The sequence below is a fragment of the Danio aesculapii genome, chromosome 15 (assembly GCF_903798145.1).
Source record: "Danio aesculapii chromosome 15, fDanAes4.1, whole genome shotgun sequence".
In the NCBI taxonomy this organism is placed as follows: domain Eukaryota; kingdom Metazoa; phylum Chordata; class Actinopteri; order Cypriniformes; family Danionidae; genus Danio; species Danio aesculapii.
Window position 1 is genome coordinate 17,456,424 of NC_079449.1, and position 19,090 is coordinate 17,475,513.

The 19,090-nt window shown below is 37.2% G+C and overlaps 4 protein-coding genes across 4 annotated transcripts; all 4 read left to right on the top strand.

Annotated features, from left to right (window-relative positions):
• Nucleotides 1-877: 877 nt before the first annotated feature.
• On the top strand, nt 878-1,885 carry or42c4 (odorant receptor, family 42, subfamily C, member 4). The gene has a single exon (XM_056473883.1). It carries the CDS (start codon nt 908-910, stop codon nt 1,883-1,885), a length of 978 nt encoding a protein of 325 aa, XP_056329858.1. The 5' UTR covers nt 878-907.
• A 3,992-nt stretch (nt 1,886-5,877) lies between these two features.
• or42c3 (odorant receptor, family 42, subfamily C, member 3) lies at nt 5,878-6,861 on the top strand. Its single transcript, XM_056473915.1, has one exon. It carries the CDS (start codon nt 5,884-5,886, stop codon nt 6,859-6,861), a length of 978 nt encoding a protein of 325 aa, XP_056329890.1. The 5' UTR covers nt 5,878-5,883.
• A 3,874-nt stretch (nt 6,862-10,735) lies between these two features.
• Nucleotides 10,736-11,725, top strand: or42c1 (odorant receptor, family 42, subfamily C, member 1). The gene has a single exon (XM_056473986.1). The coding sequence runs from the start codon at nt 10,745-10,747 to the stop codon at nt 11,723-11,725; it is 981 nt and encodes a 326-aa protein (XP_056329961.1). The 5' UTR covers nt 10,736-10,744.
• A 5,910-nt stretch (nt 11,726-17,635) lies between these two features.
• LOC130241891 (olfactory receptor 1M1-like) lies at nt 17,636-18,619 on the top strand. Its single transcript, XM_056473871.1, has one exon. The coding sequence runs from the start codon at nt 17,639-17,641 to the stop codon at nt 18,617-18,619; it is 981 nt and encodes a 326-aa protein (XP_056329846.1). The 5' UTR covers nt 17,636-17,638.
• The last annotated feature ends 471 nt before the right edge of the window (nt 18,620-19,090 follow it).

Genomic DNA, 19,090 nt, shown 5'->3' on the forward strand with positions numbered 1-19,090 from the left:
TATAAGTCTCTCAGAATATTCAGTCTTGAAAAAAGATTAGGTAAAGAACTTAACCTGGAAACACTTTATAATGTTCATATCTTAGATGTTGGTTGTCACAGGTGGCATGGTGGCGCAGTGGGTAGCATGATTGCCTCACAGCAAGAAGGTCTCTGGTTCGAGGGTCAGTTGCCATCTCTGTGTGGAGTTTGCATGTTCCCCTCGTGGGTTTCCTCCAAGTCCTCCGGTTTCCCCCACAGTTCAAAGACATGCACTATAGGTGAATTGAATAAACTAAATTGTCCGTAGCGTATAAGTGTATGTGTGTCAATGCAAGAGTGAATGGGTGTTTCCCAGTGTTGGGTTGCAGCTGGAAGGGCATCTGTTGTGTAAAACATATGCTAGATAAGTTGGCGGTTCATTCCGCTTTGGCAACGCCAGATTAATAAAGGGACTAAGCCGAAAGGAAAATGAATGAATGTTGGTTGTCACAACACCTGTATTGTACAGATCAACAACAATACAAGCTTGCAAAAATATACATTTTGTACATGTTAAGATTGTGTACTTATGTTTAAATATATAAGCAGTGAAACCAGGCTACTAGAGTGTGCAATGCTAAAAAAAAAAGGTGATACCTCTGCTTTGTCAGAAAATCCTCTAGAGACGAATCAAGATATATTTGTCACTGATGCGGATGCACAGTGATCTTCATGGCATCAGGCAATAAGGATTGGTATTAACTGCTGAGATATTTTAAGCTGTAAGATAGAAGCTCGTTGTTTGCTGTGATTTAAACATTTTGTGTACATTAGTGTATTTTGAACATCTGAAAATACTTGACAATTTTGTGAGTTCTGCAGATTTTCTATGTCTTTGTGACAATTGTTATATTTAGCCTGTGTAAAACACTAAATGTAAAGTTGCTATGAGTTCTTTAAATGCAAGCTTCTCCCAGAATATTTCTGTTGTTCGTCCTGAATACTTTTTTATCCTTGGACTTTCTGGTATACCTTACAGCAATTTCTACTATATTTTCATATTTGTTATTTACTTTATTACCGTCATTGGCAACTTTCTAGTCATTCTTCTTATAGTTCTTGACCGGAGTCTGCACAGTCCAAAGTACATTGGTGTGTTTAACTTGGCCTTGGCTGATATTGGTGAAACTAATGCACTGATTCCTAACATGATGAAGACTTTCCTGTTTGACTCTCAGTACATCACCTATAATGCTTGTTTGGTGAACATGTTTTTTGTATTCCTTTTTAGCTCTATGCAGAGCCTCACCCTTGTTGTTATGGCATATGATCGTTTAATTGCAATTTGCTTGCCATTAAGATATCATGTCATTGTGAACAATACCAGTATGATTTCAATTTTCTCAGTTGTTTTCTTGTTCAATTCTGTTATTGTTGCCTCTATGGTGTCTTTGGTGACCAACATTTCATTCTGTAAATCCAATGTGATACAAAGTTATTTTTGTGATCATGGTCCAATGTTTAGGATGGCATGCAATGACAATAACATAAATAAGATTATGGGATTTCTCTACACAACTTTATACCTTATAGCACCAATGCTCGTCATTTTCCTGTCATATCTGGGCATTTTCTTGGTTGTAAGCAAGATTGCAACTTGGGAAAGACGTTTAAAAGCACTGAAGACCTGTGTTTCACATCTGTTATTAGTGGGGATTTATTTCCTCCCCATATTCTTCACATACCTTACTTCATTATTGCTTTTTAGCACTTCCAATTCTAGAGTCATCAGCACGTCTTTGGCATATGCTATTCCACCAATGCTAAATCCCATCATTTATGTTTTAAACACGGCTGAAATCAAAAACACAATTCGAAAAGGTTTTAAAAACAGATCTCTGCCGATTGAGACTGTTTCAAAGTAATTAAAATGTCTATTTTTATCGTTTTTGAAATCGCATTCTGTATGTAGGTCTGAGAGTTCTATGTGGCAGTATAAAATAATGACATAGAACAATGTTTTCTTTAGAAAAGTTGCCGTTTTTTCTTTAAATTTAACTCAATTCAAATTATGTTGTAATGTGCATAAAATATTTACAACTGTACAGTAGTAATATACTAGTTACTATTTACTCTTTATTTATCCACCTAATTTCAGATGTCTGTATTATACTACTGTATTCTTATTCAGTTTAAATAACCTTTAGTGAGCAGTTATGTTGACATATAAATATTTTACCCCAAACACATTTTGCTATTGTTTTATCTATGTATTGCATTTTGATCTGTAATCCAAGTGTCCATTTAGACATGATTATTTGTATAGTTTGTTGATATGGCTTAATTTATTGTCTCTGGGAATCTGTTTATTCTGTGCATGGATATACTGTAAAACACATGTTTTGGTATTTACTGGGAGTAAGGCAATGTCAGTAACAGGCCTATTTCGCTTTTAAATGTTTCAAATTTTATAAGGCTTAAAGATTGTTTTTCAAACTAGAAAAAAATGTATCATGCAAGTCATTTAAATCGAATTTCATGAGAAAGTCAATGTCACGGTGGGTTTTTAATCAGTCATTGTATGAATTGTGTTCACTGTCCTTTTTTTCTGTTATCTATTGTGTTGCCTGATTACATGTAAAACCCATAGTTTGTGCATTTTAGTAGCTGTTAAAAATATAAAATGACATGTTTGTTTATTTTCTCATCTCAGTTTTCATGGTAATTTCTACTTTCATCTAGTGCAAAAACAGAAAGTCACTAGAACAGCTCACCTGTTATACTTAATGATACTGAAGGAAGAGTGGAAAATAATGTTTAAGTTGTTTTGTGAGGTCACAGGGTCATTATTTGTTAACAAAACTTTTTTTAATGATGTTTTGATCCAGTACTCAGGGTGATGGGAGACAGGATTTTCCCAGGTGCCGGAGATGTTTTTATGGATCTCTCTGCATCAACACATCATTAGTCATCTATTATGATTGCTACTCATTAATTTGTTTGACAAACAGAGTTCTTCTATGTATAATTTTAATTTTTCAATCAATAATATTGCAGCTCTGCTAAAAGTTTTACAACAAATACAGAAAACCTTCCACAATATGTATTAATATGTGCAGTGTACATATATGTGCAAAATATGAACATTTTAAAAAGTATAAATAAAGTTAATTCATAATTTTTAATCATAATCGTAATATGAATAACAATATTTAATTGAAATAATTTCAGAATAGAATTATTCACCTTAATGTTTGTAAGCAAATGATTATGGAATTTTGTAAGCAAATGACCATGATTTTACTTCTTTTTGGGGTGACAATTTTGCAATACAGCATTAAGGTCTTCATCCAGTGAGAAGACAATGTACTCGGCATGTTTCAGTCTACATCCAAGAAAGGTGGAAGATGTACTTCACTTCAAGGTACCTTCATGGTTGTTCAAGATTGTTTAGGACTTTCAGCACCTACAATACTTCAGGGCCTTTTCTATATGTTCCAGATTTTAGGAGCCTTTGGTGCTCTCTGGAGATCCCCAGCTCACAGCACTTCATGTTCAAGGCTGTTCTAGCAAATTCCAGCTTCTTTCTCTTGCTGCTCTTTCATCAGCACAATTAGTGGAGGAAGCTTATGAAATTATCACTTATTCCCATTGCTATATTATTATCAGTATATGACATTCTAATTTGCATTAGATGCTATAAAGCTACCTTATTCAGAGAGAATCAATGGTCAAATAAATTTCAAAAGAAATCTGGTCCAAAGCAAGTTGTCTGACATTTATTGAACTTTAAACTCCAGTTTAAAAAACAACTTATTTAGATGAGAAATGCAAATACTGTAAGTGATATATATTATTGAGATATATTTTGTTGTCATGTCTGTTGGTTTTTCCCAGTACTGGGTTGTGGCTGGAAGGGCATCCGCTGCGTAAAACTGGAATAGTTGGCGGTTCATTCAACTGTGATGACCCCTGATAAATAAAAGACTAAGCCGAAGGAAAATTAATGAATGAAGGATTACTGTTGGGAGATACTGCACTTGTATTAGTTACTATGTATAAAAGCATCTTTTATCTCAGCTTATACTAATTTTAAATCAAAACATTTATCATCGTCATCATTATCTTGATTCATTTTTGCAATAGTCAATACCCATACATTCAATTTATCTTTAGTTCTATAGTGCTTTTTGCAATGTAGATTGTGTAACATAGGTAAAGTTCTAGTAAATTGAAATTGCTTCAGTTCAGTCATCACAGTTAAAGGTCAGTTTAGTTGAGTTCAGCGTAATGTAAATATCACTGCTGAAAGCCGTAAAGTCCTAAACAAAGCAAGCCAGTGGTGACACTGGTGAGAACAAAATTCACCAAATTGATGAAAGTGAAGAAGAAGAAAAAAATAGAGAAAAATCAGGCCCAGCTGGGCACAACCAGTTCTCCTCAGTGGTAAACAAACTCAGTGGTAAAAATACACAAGGCATGATTAAACTGAATTCATGCAGGAGTATGGCACAGGTGGAACTAATGAACATTAACAAACAACGACAAACCAGAACAAAAGAATCACATGACATAAAACAGAAGCACATGGAACACAACAAATGAGACATCACATGACACAACAACTATATGAACACAACACAGACACACCAGACTCATGACAGTAGTGGCTCTTGTTGTGTGACATAAAACCTCTTTTAGCCTTGCTTAGCCCCTTGCTGAAGTCGGCTACTACTGTATATGTTCTGACCACACTAAGACCCTATCCCAATTATACCCCTTAGCTTTTCACTCACATCGATCACCCAATTTTCTTTTGCTTGGAGTTGTAGAGGTAAGTGGAAGGGCTATACAGAAATTAAGACTGTTAATTTGCAGTATTATATCTAAATGTATGAAAAATCCTTACCAATGGAGCGCTTTGGTAACTGTCAAAATTATTTGCAAAAACAGAAAGGTAAACATATATTTAAACCCCAAGGTACAATTAAAGTCAGAATTATTAGTCCCCCTTTGAATTTTTTTTCTTTTTTAAATATTTTTCAAAAAGCTAAGATTCGCACTCATCAAGTAATTTCTTAGTACAATTTTCATTTTTATACTGTTTATACTTTTGTAAATATTTCCCAAATTTTCACAGTATGTCTGATAATATTTTTTGTTCTGGAGAAAGTCTTATTTGTTTTATTTAGGCTAGAATAAAAGCAGTTTTAATTTTTTTAAAATCCATTTTAAGGTCAAAGTTATTAGCCCCTTTAAGCTATATATTTTTTTTTATAGTCTACAGAACAAACCACCGTTATACAATAACTTGCCTAATTACCCTAACCTGCCAAGTTAACCTAATTAACCTAGTTAAGCCTTCAAATGTCACTTTCAGCTGTATAGAAGTGTCTTGAAAAATATCTAGTCAAATATTATTTACTGTCATCATGGCAAAGATAAAATAAATCAGTTATTAGAAATAAGTTATTAAAACTATTATATTTAGAAATGTGTTGAAAATCTCTCCGTTAAACAGAAATAGGGGAAAAAATAAACACAGGGGCTATTAGTTCATGGGAGCTAAAAATACTGACTTCAACTGTACATTACACAATTGTATTGTTTGAAAGCTCTCGAGAGATGAAGATGATGATATATATTTGGATTCAGTGATGCTGACATACATTGATCTTTCCAGCATGAGAGAAGAAGGTCATGGACTGAGCTGAGTGGTTCAGACAGCTCACAGGTGTTCAGACTGTCATTGTTTGCTCTGACTTGACAATTCTTTATATTTGCAGGTCTGTAATCCAAATACTGTATTAGCATGAAAGGTATATTGAAAATTATTGTGACTGTGTAAATGTTTTAGGTTTGCTTATGTCTGTGCTGTCTATGTATTTTCAGCTTGAACAAAACACCAAACGCAAAGACTGCCATGAATTTTTTAAATGAAAGTTTTTACCAGAATATCTCCATTGTTCATCCTCAGTACTTTTTCATCATTGGACTTTCCGGTACACCTTACAGTGGTTATTTCTACATTTTCTTATTTATCACATATTTCATTACTTTATTTGGGAACTCTGTAGTCCTTCTCATTATAGCTGTTGACCGGAGTCTGCACAGTCCAAAGTACATTGGTGTGTTTAACTTGGCCTTGGCTGATATTGGTGAAACTAATGCACTGATTCCTAACATGATGAAGACTTTTCTGTTTGACTCACAGTACATCTCCTACAATGCTTGTTTGGCAAATATGTTTTTTGTGTTCCTCTTTAGCTCCATACAAAGCTTTGCGCTTCTTGTTCTGGCATTTGATCGCTTTGTTGCAATTTGCTTGCCATTGAGATATCATGCTCTTGTGAATAATACCACTATGCTTTTAGCTTTTGCAGCAGTTTGGGCATTTAATTCCTTTGTGGTGGCCTTGATGGTGTCTTTGATCACCCGGCTTTCCTTCTGTCAGTCTAATATGATACAGAGTTATTTTTGTGATCATGGACCAGTGTATAGGATAGCATGTAATGACTTTAGTGTAAATAAGTTTATGGCTTTTCTCATAACTGCTTTATACCTTGTAATACCATTGTTTCTTATAGTCCTGTCATATCTAGGCATTTTTCTTGCTTTAACCAAAATTACGACTTGGGAAGGACGTTTAAAGGCATTGAAGACCTGTGTATCTCATCTGTTGTTAGTAGGAACATTATTCCTCCCTCTGTTTTGCACATACTTTGCACAGCTCTTGCTTTCTCTCAGTCCCAATGCACGTGTCATCTGCACATCACTGGCATATACTATTCCACCGATGCTAAATCCCATCATTTATGTTTTAAACACTGCTGAAATCAAAGACATAATTCGGAAAGTGTTTAAAAACAAACCTGTGGCAGTTGAGAGTATTTCAAAATGACTGAAATGTCTATGCTGAGTTCTGTTATTATATTACTCATATGAAGATGCTTGCTCCGAAGGTTTATATGGCTTACAATATAAAAATGTTATTTATATGGTTGCTAAATTATCACTGTCATCTACAAATGTATTTTTGTTAAACAATTGACTTTGAACTGAAGACTCCCTAATGTGTTCTTAATTGACTTTCTAAAACAGGGGTCTGTTTTGGTATGAGTACTGTATGTACTGTATGAACCAAGATTTGTAGTTTTTTCTTGTACGGCTCCTGCTTTTAGTTGTGTGTCTGCATTTGTTTTTTTTTTCCTTTTATGTTGTACAGTAATAAATAAGCATTATAAATGAACAAACACACTGATGCTTTGGTTATTTATTGGGTTTAAGCATTTATTGCATACCTGTCAACCCTCCTGTTTTTCTTGGGATTCTCCTGTATTTTACAGTTTTATCCCGCTATCATCCCGTAAAAGTATTTTCCCGTATTTCTCCCGTATTTTTAGTCTTTCTCTTAAGTGTAGCAAATAAACATTAAAGAGCCGAGCCTCCCTATATGCAACCCATACCGCCGAACCACCAGGGGCCACCCTTGCGCTTAAATGTGAGTCTGTTCTGTGCTTTTTCACAGTGATAAATAGATGCTGTTTCCCAAATGGATTCTGTACACACGTTTTGAAGCGGAGCAAAAGTCTGGGTTTTGTGTGCGTGTTTGAACAGACATATACATATGATTAATAATAATAATAATAATATCTAAAGATGTCGATCTTGGTGGGTTTTTTTTTTCAAACACAACTAATTTCGTCCTAAATGAGCATAAAAATTTAGGAAAGCAATCGAAAGCTTTCATTATAACGTTAGATGTGTGCATTTTAAAGTGACACCTGTTATTTAATGTAATCAAACCAAACAAATCTAAATAAATAAGAGATTCATTCGTTGCTCTTGTAAGTTATACAGTGAAGAAACGGCTTTTGAGATTTGATGGCTTGATTCTATTTCATTATTAAGTTTCAAGCTATTAAGCTTAATAAGCTGAACTGTTTGCTAATGTATTTGAAGCTAATGTATACTGTTTTTTTTCTTTTGTGAATGATAACAATAAAACATATTACTGACCATTTAACTGTTTATTTACAATGAATCTGCTCCAGATGAACATATTTAGTATTGGTCGGGGGAATCCCTTATTATGGTGGGCATATCCCTTATTTTCACATCCCAATGTTGACAGGTATGGCTTATTGCTCATTTTAAAGATTGTCGAATAAAAATAGACCATTTCAAGCTTAATGATTTCTAGAGTATATGCATCATGTGACTTGTTAAAACATAATAATTTAGTTATTTTGAATTACAAAATAATGGCAGCCAGTCTTAGTCAGGAGTGGCCAAAATTACTCCTGTACGTCTTTCCTTTGTTAGCTCTGCTCCCAATGTTCTCTGTTTCAGCCAGACAAATTTATGGTCCTCGGGCTCGTAGCCAGTCTGGTGAAAGGGGTGGATTTTTTTCTTTGAAAAAAATTAACTTTTTGCAGTTTTCGCCTCATTTTCTATTTATTTATGAGGCTTAATTAGGTTGCATTTTAGTGACGCTTTAAGCACTATTTGTTGCTGGACTAGCTTGTCGGATGGTCATTAAAACCACACTTTTTCGTGTACCAAAAACATTTCCTAAAGCACTAGAATGAAGAAATTTGAAAACAATACTTATTAAATAGAAACATATTACATCATATATCATTAGGAAAAAATAGGTATCTGTTAAAGTTTTAAATAAATAAAAGCTGTAGCCTGTTGTCATTTATTATGCAAATAACAAACTGGCCTGCACATTTAACTTTCCTCAGTCATGCTGAACAACACACTTTCACAATCACCAGCGATCCACTCCTGACAAATAACTGGTGAACTACACGTCTTGTTAAGGAACATCAACATAAAATCCCATCAGGCCATGTCACACACACTAGTTGCCGATCACGGCTGATGAGTCACACACAGCAGAGACTTTTGGTCACTGATCATTCAGACGATTTATACACCACAAGAGCCAAGTTCACAGCCAGAGCTTCCAGGTTCCCCATCAAAGCCAGAGCTGCCAGATTCCCTCTCACAGCCAGAGCTTCCAGATTCCCTGTCACAGCTAGAGCTGCCAGATTCTCCACCACTGCCAGTGCTGCCAGATTCTTCATCATTGCCATGGAACTTGCTGTTCACCCCAACACTAACAAGGATGATGGCGTCACTTGTACCTCGTTTTGCTGCCCGAGAGCCAAGTTCACAACAAGAGCTCCACCACTGCTGGAGCTGCCACCTGAGTTCCACAAAAGGCTGGAGCCGACACCGGAGTTCCAGCTAGCTCTCGGCAACTCTCACGTGGTCGATCACTGAATCTAAGCAGGACTGCGCCGGTCAGTACCTGGATGGGAGACCACATGGGAAAGCTAGGTTGCTGCCGGAAGTGGTGTTAGTGAGGCCAGCAGGGGGCGCCCAACCTGCGGTCTGTGTGGGTCCTAATGCCCCAGTATAGTGACGGGGACTCTATACTACTCAGTGAGCATCATCTTTCGAATGAGACATTAAACCAAGGTCCTGACTCTCTGGTCATTCAAAATCCCAGGATGTCTTTCGAAAAAGAGTAGGGGTTTAACCCCGGCATCCTGGCCAAATTTGCCAACTCCATCATGGCCTCCTAACACGTCTTGTTACGGAACTACAATTCCCATCAGGCCATGTCACACACCAGTAGCTGATCACAGCTGATAAGACACACACAGATGAGACTTGTGATCGCTGATCATTCAGACTATTTATACACCACACATACTCCAGTTTAGCACAGAGTATTTGATGTTAATGTACGTTTGCATGTTTCTTTGCTTTGCCTGTTTGTTTTTGAACTTAGCCTTGTTTAGTGTTTGATCCTTTTTGCCATCTATTTTGACTTTATGTCTGTTTTGTTAGTTCAATTTAAATTCTCCTCATGTACCAGCCACTCCTGTTTTGACCTTGTTTTCCTGCTTGAGTAATCTTATTAGACTGCAATTGGATCCTTACCTTTGTTGTCCCTCGTCTTGCTCTAGTACATGACACACCCAATAAAGTGTACCACTTGGTTTTAAAGCCTTCTTCAATGGGTTTTCGCAATGTATTGCATAGCAGACAAAATAGGACAAATGAGCTTTTGTATAGGACAAATTCTGGAACTTTGTAAGTGAGGGGGTGGGTGTTTTGAACCCCAGCCCCCCAGCCTACATATACATAATATAATATAATCTATGTAATATATGGTTGCACCAACTTGCAATTTGTTCACATCCAATTGAACAGTAATCTTTCTATTTCTAGAGCCATGAGATCAAAAAAATTACTTGCAACAAATTGTGTGTCGTTATCAAGACACACAATTGACAAACAAGAAGGTAATATAATCTACATATACTTAATATAATATAATTTATGTAATATAATCTATCCTAAAATAATAAACACTTTAAAGAGAACTGTAATAAGAACATCCATTCAAAGGAGTGGTCAAAAACATTTACTACATCACGCAATGATTACATCACAGTTTTTTCTGAAAACTCTCAAGAGGGGAAAAAAGGTAGATATACAGCATGTGGATTCAGTGACTGCAGCATGAGATAAGGAAAATAAGCTTGCAAGCATCTTTACAATCATTGTCTTTGCTTGCTCTGGTTTTAAAGTTTATGATCGTTTAAACGGGTACTGTATGTGATTCTATGCTATGGGGAAAAATTAAAATGACAAAATATAATGCCTTTAAATTTTGACAGCAATTTTGTGAATTTATCATATTGTCTTTCTTATGGTAATATATATTTTCAGCTTTCGTAAAGTAACAAAAAAAAGCTGCAATGAGTTCTTTAAATGCAAGTTTTTACCAGAATATCTCCATTGTTCATCCTCAGTACTTTTTCATCATTGGACTTTCAGGTATACCGTACAGCAGTTATTACTATATTTTCTTATTTGTCATTTATTTTATTACTATAATTGGAAACTCTGTAGTACTTCTCTTAATAGCTCTGTACCGGAGTCTGCACAGTCCAAAGTACATTGGTGTGTTTAACTTGGCCTTGGCTGATATTGGTGAAACTAATGCACTGATTCCTAACATGATGAAGACTTTTCTGTTTGACTCCCAGTACATCTCCTACAATGCTTGCTTGGCAAATATGTTTTTTGTGTTCTTCTTTAGTAGCTTGCAAAGTGTCTCTCTTGTTATTATGTCATATGATCGTTTAATTGCAATTTGTTTGCCATTAAGATATCATGCTATTGTGAATAATAGCAGTATGATTTTAGTTTTTCCAGCAATATGGATATTTAATTCCTCTATGGTGGCACTGATGGTGTCTTTGATCACCCGACTGTCTGTCTGCGAATCTAATGTTATACAAAGTTATTTTTGTGATCATGGACCAGTGTATAGGTTGGCATGTAATGATTTTAACCTTAATAAATCTGTGGGATTTGTCATCACATCTTTATTCCTTATAGCACCGATGATCATTATATTCCTTTCATATCTAGTCATTTTTCTTGCATTAAGCAAAATCACAACCTGGGAAAGACGTTTAAAAGCACTGAAGACCTGTGTTTCACATCTGTTGTTAGTAGCTGTTTATTTTTTCCCAATATGCTTTACATATCTTGCACAGCTTTTGCTAGCTCTCACTCCCAATGCCAGAGTCATCAGCACATCTTTGGCATACGTTGTTCCTCCAATGCTAAATCCTATTATTTATGTTTTAAATACAGCTGAAATCAAAACCCTGTTGCAAAAAATGTTTAGCAAAAGATCAGCAACAGTTAAAGAGGACATTTCAAAATGATTATATTTACTTCTTTAAACTTTACAATGAAGTATCATCATTGCTGGGACTGAATGTGTGAATTGTTGATCAGCAGTGATAAACACATTTATAGTACATATTTATTAATGCAGCTGATGTCAACTGGGTGTATTTACTGATTTTGTGCATACCACTGTGTTCACTTACTCCACCTAAAAACTGTTAACCTTTTATCCTTCATTGTTAGTAGTGAGTGAATTCTAATATGTGTGTTTTGTTGCAAAACCATAAAATATTTTAATTTAAATTCATTTTGTTGTATTGTATTGTAATTAAGTTGTCAATTTTCACATGAATGGGATTCTGGTCACAATAAAACTGACTATTGAAATATATAAATATTTTTAGAACCTCAAACTCTCAGCTTCATTTATGCTGTTCCTCTAATCCTTCATTGCCATCTAATTTTTATTAACTGTGTGATGTGTATATTGTGTGAAATCTAGCCACCAAAACTTTATTAGATAGGCTGTTGATTGCGTATTGGTTGTTGTTATAAGTGTTACATAACAGACTGATATGCACATACGAGAACTCAAAAAACAGTTGCAGGAATTGATTGCTGAAGATTATGAAAATTATTAGATGCATATTATTCAAACACACCTGAAACTTGTCTATAGCACTTATTCACTGCTGCTCTTATAGTTGTGTGAATTGCTTCCTTGTCCTCATTTGTAAGTCGCTTTGGATAAAAGCGTCTGCTAAATGACTAAATGTAAATGTAAATGTAAATGTCAAATATGCTATTTACATAAAATAACTTCAAGAGCACAAAGCTCGTTTGCCCACAGCTCTAAAGCTAAAGCAATAATAAGTGTGTGTTTTTGTACTTCATGCTGATTTTACACTAGGTAACAATAAAGTTTTACAATTCATGCCTCAGAGAAGCAGACAAGAGGATTTTTGTGGTGATTCTCATTTTTTTTCTAAAATAAAGCAATATACTAAACAGTTCAATAATTTGAATTTGAACTTGATTCATAAACATTTATGAAATGAGTATGAATAATATATAATATATAATTCTGTCATTGTCACATGACCAATATTTGCATCAATTTGCTTATATTCATAAATTCGCTCCCTCAGCCTTATAGGATAGTTGTGTCCATCAGTTGCACACTTTTAATTCAACAAGCATGCGGACAATTACTGCGGGCGTAAAAATTATATATATTATAATATAATATATATTAATTATATAAAAATAATCTCTTTTTGTTATTAGACATTATGTATTGTTGTGAGAGAAGGGAAAAGCATGACCTTGTGGTATTCTGAAATAATAATAATAATATCCGCTAAGTGGATAACACATCTGGCACCGATCCCCAGATGACCAAGCGGGCATAACAGACAATGTAATGAGCTGGGTCCTGGCCCCTCCAGCGAGTCAGGTAGAGGAACGTTCTAAGGTTAACCAGCAGGGAACTTGCTAGCAGAGTGGAATAAGCACACAAGGAGAATGGTGCAGCAAGTGTTTTTTTGACACTAGATATTCTCCTTTCAATTGACTGGTGCTACCCAGCAATTGAGAGGAAACCGGATCTGCTTAATCTCGTGAATATGTGTTGCCCTGCCTGCAGGTCTACAGATGTCTGTTAAAGAGTCCGTAAACGCCCAAAAGGAGTGTGCTTTCTTATGGAGTGTGCTCTTACCCCTGGGAGACAATCCTGGTAATCCAGGATTTGCATCCAAAATCAAGTGAACCAGCCTTTGTCTGGATACGGCACTTCCCTTCAACCACAAAAACAGACAAAGAGCTCCTCAAAGGAACTTATGCTCTGGATGTGATTCACATAAATGTGCAGTGCATGAACAGAACACAGCAATTAAAAGGCTGGGTCTGCCTCCTCCAATGGCAGTGTTTACAGGTTCACTTCCTGGTCCCTGAAAGGAGAGGTAGGAACCTTGGGCACAGTCAGGCTGAGGTCTCAGGATAATGTGTGAGTTAACCCAAGCTTGGCCATCTTTTCCTCAGGGCACAAACAGCTGACTTTGTACCGTTTGTTACGTAGCTCTGGCCATGAGTGATGCAAATGACCTACACACACACATGCTCCACCTGAGGAATCGTTTCATATCCCCTGGTGGCCCTGCCATCATGAGCAATGAGGATGGATGAGCTTAAGGCCTGGGCATATAAAGGCACACTTCATGCCTGTGTGAGCTATACATGCAGTTCTGGGAAGAAAACAGCTATGGAGAGGGTTTTACTTCTTACTTATTAGCCCCCAAGTTGCACCTCTCTAGCTGGTCCAGATGCTGAATCGAAGGCATTGTCACCTCCAACCTACTTGCCATGGCCTACCAAGGAAAACCCTACTTATTATGTCTGACTCAAAGTCCTGGACCTTAAGGATGAACTAGCACTTTCATGCAGCCTGGCCGAGATGAGCTGTAGATGAGTGGGATGTCTTCAAAGACGAAGTTGGTAGATTAGCTCCCAATGTGATCCTCAGACCTGCCCGTGTGCTTATCGACTTGCAGCTTTTCATCCAGCAGTGCATGTTCGGTACAACATCTTGAAAATGACACATTGCCAACCATTTTGCTCTTTTAGGAAATCAGCTTTCTTACTCTGCTCATTTGTGACCCAGTGAAATGCCCAGAGACAGGAGCAGCACCCAAACTCAACTGCCACTGAATGCATTTTTACTTCACTGGAGGTAAGAAAAAAAAGGAACTCTTTTTGCAGGAGTCACGTTGCAGAGAACAGGTCTTCAGATGAAGAAAACCTTTGATACCAAGTCTGGTGTGCTGCTCTGTAGATGCACCTTATATACTCAAACGAAAGAATGGTTGCACCTGTGGAGCTGCACTTACCAATTTTATAGATATTTCATTGGCCCTTTTTTATACATTTGAGAGTGATTGGCAATCCTGTAATTCCCCAATCTGTCATTAATGACATAAATTATTTTGACTAACTGAAGGGGAAATCATCAGTCTCCTGAAGATTATGGGGGCCCTGTGGAACATGAAGGGAAGGGCTCGATAATGCCAGTGGCAACGGGAATTGAGAAAGGTGTTCTTTCTTTGGCTCAGGTGTGAGATGCATCTGTCAGTATACTTTTGTAAGGCCCTGGGTCGAGTTATATCGGCTCCACTGAGCCTGTCCAGGAGTTTCCACTTGGTGCATGGAGTGTCCTTCAAAGCTGAAGTTTTTTTCTCATTACAGACCCTGAGGATGCTGTCAGGCATTGATTCCTTCACTGTAAAGCTGGACCAGATCTATGGGATGCCTCAATAATACCAGGTTTCAGCATCTTTATCTCATTTTCAATAGCCAGCCTGTGAATATCTGATACCCAATAGGGCCACTGCCAAATGATGACACCAGTGGATTTTGTTTTTTGTGATGAAAAATATTTTTCCACTTTGGTCTTCACTGATCACTTCCAAGTGACTGACAAGGGTGTGGAGTTCCATTTTTTTACATGCATGTCAGCTGCTCACAAAGGGAGTCCTGCTCCTGGATAAAAAAAACCCTGTAGATTCCTGCTCTGGGGGAGGTATTGCTATAAAATAGCAATTTTGAGTTGAATGTCTTGGAACCCCTTGGTTCATGAAGCTTTCCAACAGCTTAAAACATCTTCAGCACTACCCCTGTACTTCCCCATCCTGATCCAGAACATCCACCATCGGAGTATGGGTGGTGCTCTCTCAGGCAGTCTGTGAGTCCTCTCTCCTCCATTCCTGTACCTAATTCTCCCTTAAGCTATCCTTGGCAGAGCAAAACTTTGACATGGGTAAAAAGGAGTTTCTAGCCATCAAATTGGCCCTGAAGGAGTGGCTCCACAGGCTAGAATGGGCAATTCATCCTTTCAGATCCAATACAAACTACAAAAACCTCCAATACATCCTTGAGGCTAAATGCCTAAACCCCCGCCAAGCTCACTGGGCCCTCTTCCTTACCCGCTTCAACTTCCAAATCATCTATTGCCACGGATCCAAGTATATCCCTGCGGACACTCTATAATGACTTTCTGTAAGCTCTCTGTAAACTTATAGTAAGCACTATCATATGGGCTAACAAATGGGAAATCCAATATTCAATTCAATTTTTGTTTATTCATATAGTGCTTTGACAAGCCAGTGGTGAGGAACGAACTTCACCAATTAACAAAAGTGAATGAAAGAAACCTCTAGAGAACCAGGCTCAGTTGGGCATGACCTTTTTTCCTCTGGCCAAACTTCCAGTGCAGAGCGGCAGTTTATGTGCCAAAGGCTGGAGATGCCACCCTCCAGGAGCCAGCTCCTCCGTAGTGTCTAGAAGGAAAGATCTACATGCGATGCCCCTAGAATCAAGCCCTTCTGGACAGAGCTTACCAATCTCCTGGCTCTGGACGTCCGGGCAGTAAACAAACCCTCTCGCTCTTCCAATTTTGCGGTTATCATCAACAGACCAACGGCCAGGCTGAGAGAAAGATCTGGGTGCTCGGACATTACCTGAACAAACAACACAGCTGATGCAGGTTCCTCCCATGGTCGAGTACGCATAGAACTTTCTCAGTCTGGATTCTACTGGCCTAACACCCTTTCAGTGCATATTCGGATGTCAGCCCCTGCTGTTCTCCTGACACAAGAACTTTGCTTTAGCTAGATGTAAGACAACACCCATGTACCAACCTAAAGATAGGGTATGGCAACACATGTCTATGACAGCCTATATTTGTTGCCTTAAAAAAACTCAAGCAAATGAATTAAGCTTCAGCTTCCATCCAGGTACCACATTCACCCTACTTTTCACATTTTACTAAAAAAGCCTTCTATCCCTCTACCACAGACACCCCTGAGGCTGAAGCTGAACCTCCTACTCTAAAGGTCCTCGACCAGCCCCACATCTAATTCGTCAATGAGATCCTGGACTCTAGGCATCGAAGGGGCTGCCAGGAACACCTCATCAACTGGCAGGGGTATGGTCCAGAAGAGCGATCCTGGGTATCTCGAAAACTGAACTTGACCCCACACTTCTGCAGGAGTTCCGCAATATTTGGATTGACCTGCCCCTTGTGGTCGCGGCCTCCCTCAACGTCTCAATAGGGTGTCGGGAGCTGCCCCTGAAGGAGGGGGTAATGTCAGGCAGTCACCACAATCTGTCACCTCCATTACCCCTAAAACCCACCACCAGAAAAAATAGGGATATGCATGGCTAGTCCAAACACAGACATAAATTTTATTTATACATGTGTACTGTTGTTCTGGATTGCTTGCAGGCCACATTGAGAACACACAGACAGACACTTCTTTGGCTTAGTCCCTGATTTATCAAGAGTTGTCATAGTGGAATGAACCAACAATTACTCTTAGCTTAGGTTTTTGCCCATACACTCTCCCATTCTCACACTATGGTCCATTTAGATTGTTCAATTCACCTATATCGCAGGTCTTCCGATTATGGGGGAAACCAGAGCACCCAGAGGAAACCCACAGCAACCATGCTGGCCCCATATTGAGAACATTGAGAGAAATGATATTGGTTACAGCATTTGCAACAAGTGAGCATTACATCATTACATCTCTCTCTCTCTCTCTCTCTCTCTCGCTCTCGCTCTCGCTCTCTCTCTCTCTAGAGATGAATCAGAATATATATTTGGATTCAGTAATACAGACAGCCTGCAGTCATTGTGATGAGAGAATCCGGACCGGGATTTCCAGCAAAAAAAAAACTTTCATTCATAGAAGCTCACAAGCATTCAGACAGATGCTGTCATTGTTTGCTCAAACTAAAACGTATGTATGCAAATCTGTTTTTAATTTTTATTTAAACTTATATGAATTTTTTTTTTATTTTAAACTGTAGCTAGTTTTGAAATAACAATCTAAGTTATTGCTTTGTGGTAATTTCTATTTTCAGCTTGCACAAAACACTGAAGACAAGTTGCTATGAATTCTGTAAATGCAAGTTTTTACCAGAATATTTCCATTATTCGTCCTGAATACTTTTTCATCAGTGGACTTTCAGGTATACCGTACAGCAATTATTACTATATATTTTTATTTGTTATTTATTTTATATCTGTAATTGGGAACTCTGTAGTCCTTCTCATTATAGCTGTTGACCGGAGTCTGCACAGTCCAAAGTACATTGGTGTGTTTAACTTGGCCTTGGCTGATATTGGTGAAACTAATGCACTGATTCCTAACATGATGAACACTTTTCTGTTTGACTCACAGTACATCTCCTACAATGCTTGTTTGGTGAACATGTTTTTTGTGTTCCTCTTTAGTTCTGTACAAAGTTTCACTCTTGTGGCTTTGGCATATGATCGCTTCATTGCAATTTGTTTGCCATTAAGATATCATGCTATTGTCACTAATAGTAGTATGATTTTAATTTTCTCTGCAATATGGGTATTTAATTCTTCTGTGGTGGCCTCTATGGTGTCTATGATACCCCGACTTTCCTTCTGTGAATCCAACAAAATACCAAGTTATTTTTGTGACCATGGACCATTATTTAGGTTGGCATGTAATGATGCCAGATATAGTGAGTTTTTTGCTTATTTGATCTCCGCTTTGTACATTACGCTGCCAATGGTCATTATTGTCCTTTCCTATCTGCACATTTTTATTGCTTTGATCAAAATTACAACTTGGGAAGGACGGTTAAAAGCATTGAAGACCTGTGTGTCTCACCTGTTGTTAGTGGGAATATTTTTCCTTCCAATATACTGCACATACATATCACAAATTTTGATTCCTCTTACAACTAATGCCAGAGTCATCGGCACATCTCTGTCGTATGCCGTTCCACCTTTGTTAAATCCTATTATTTATGTCTTTAACACAGCTGAAATCAAAGACATACTTCGAAAAGTGTGTAAAAAGAGATTGACACCGGTTGGTGGGAATATTTCAAAATGATTGTTTGTTTTATGATTAATTATATGATTACTTGCTGGGGTCTAACAGAGGTCTGAATCACAGTACAAAAAAAATGTCAGTGAACAATGTCTTTTTTTTTCAGTAGAAAAAAAATCAGAAAATGAAAAACCTAATTAATTAATATTTTCACTGTATTGCTTTTTAGTCTCAAGCCATTTTATCTTTTGAAATATATGTGCTTTTAAAAATCTGTTCAACTGTTATCTAACCTTTGTTTGTCAAAGAGTTTGTGTTGCTTACTGAAATCAAGAGAGGTGAGGACGAGAACAAGCCTTTTGACTTTTTTAACATTCCATATTTCTGTAGACACATCATTAACGGTCGTCCATAATAAGTGTCATCCATTCATTTTTTGCTTTATTTCCTGCTAAATGTGTTTAAATCAAAACAAATGTTTGTCTGAGATAAAATAAAAATATATATAAATAAAAATATCTACAATGTTTTTGA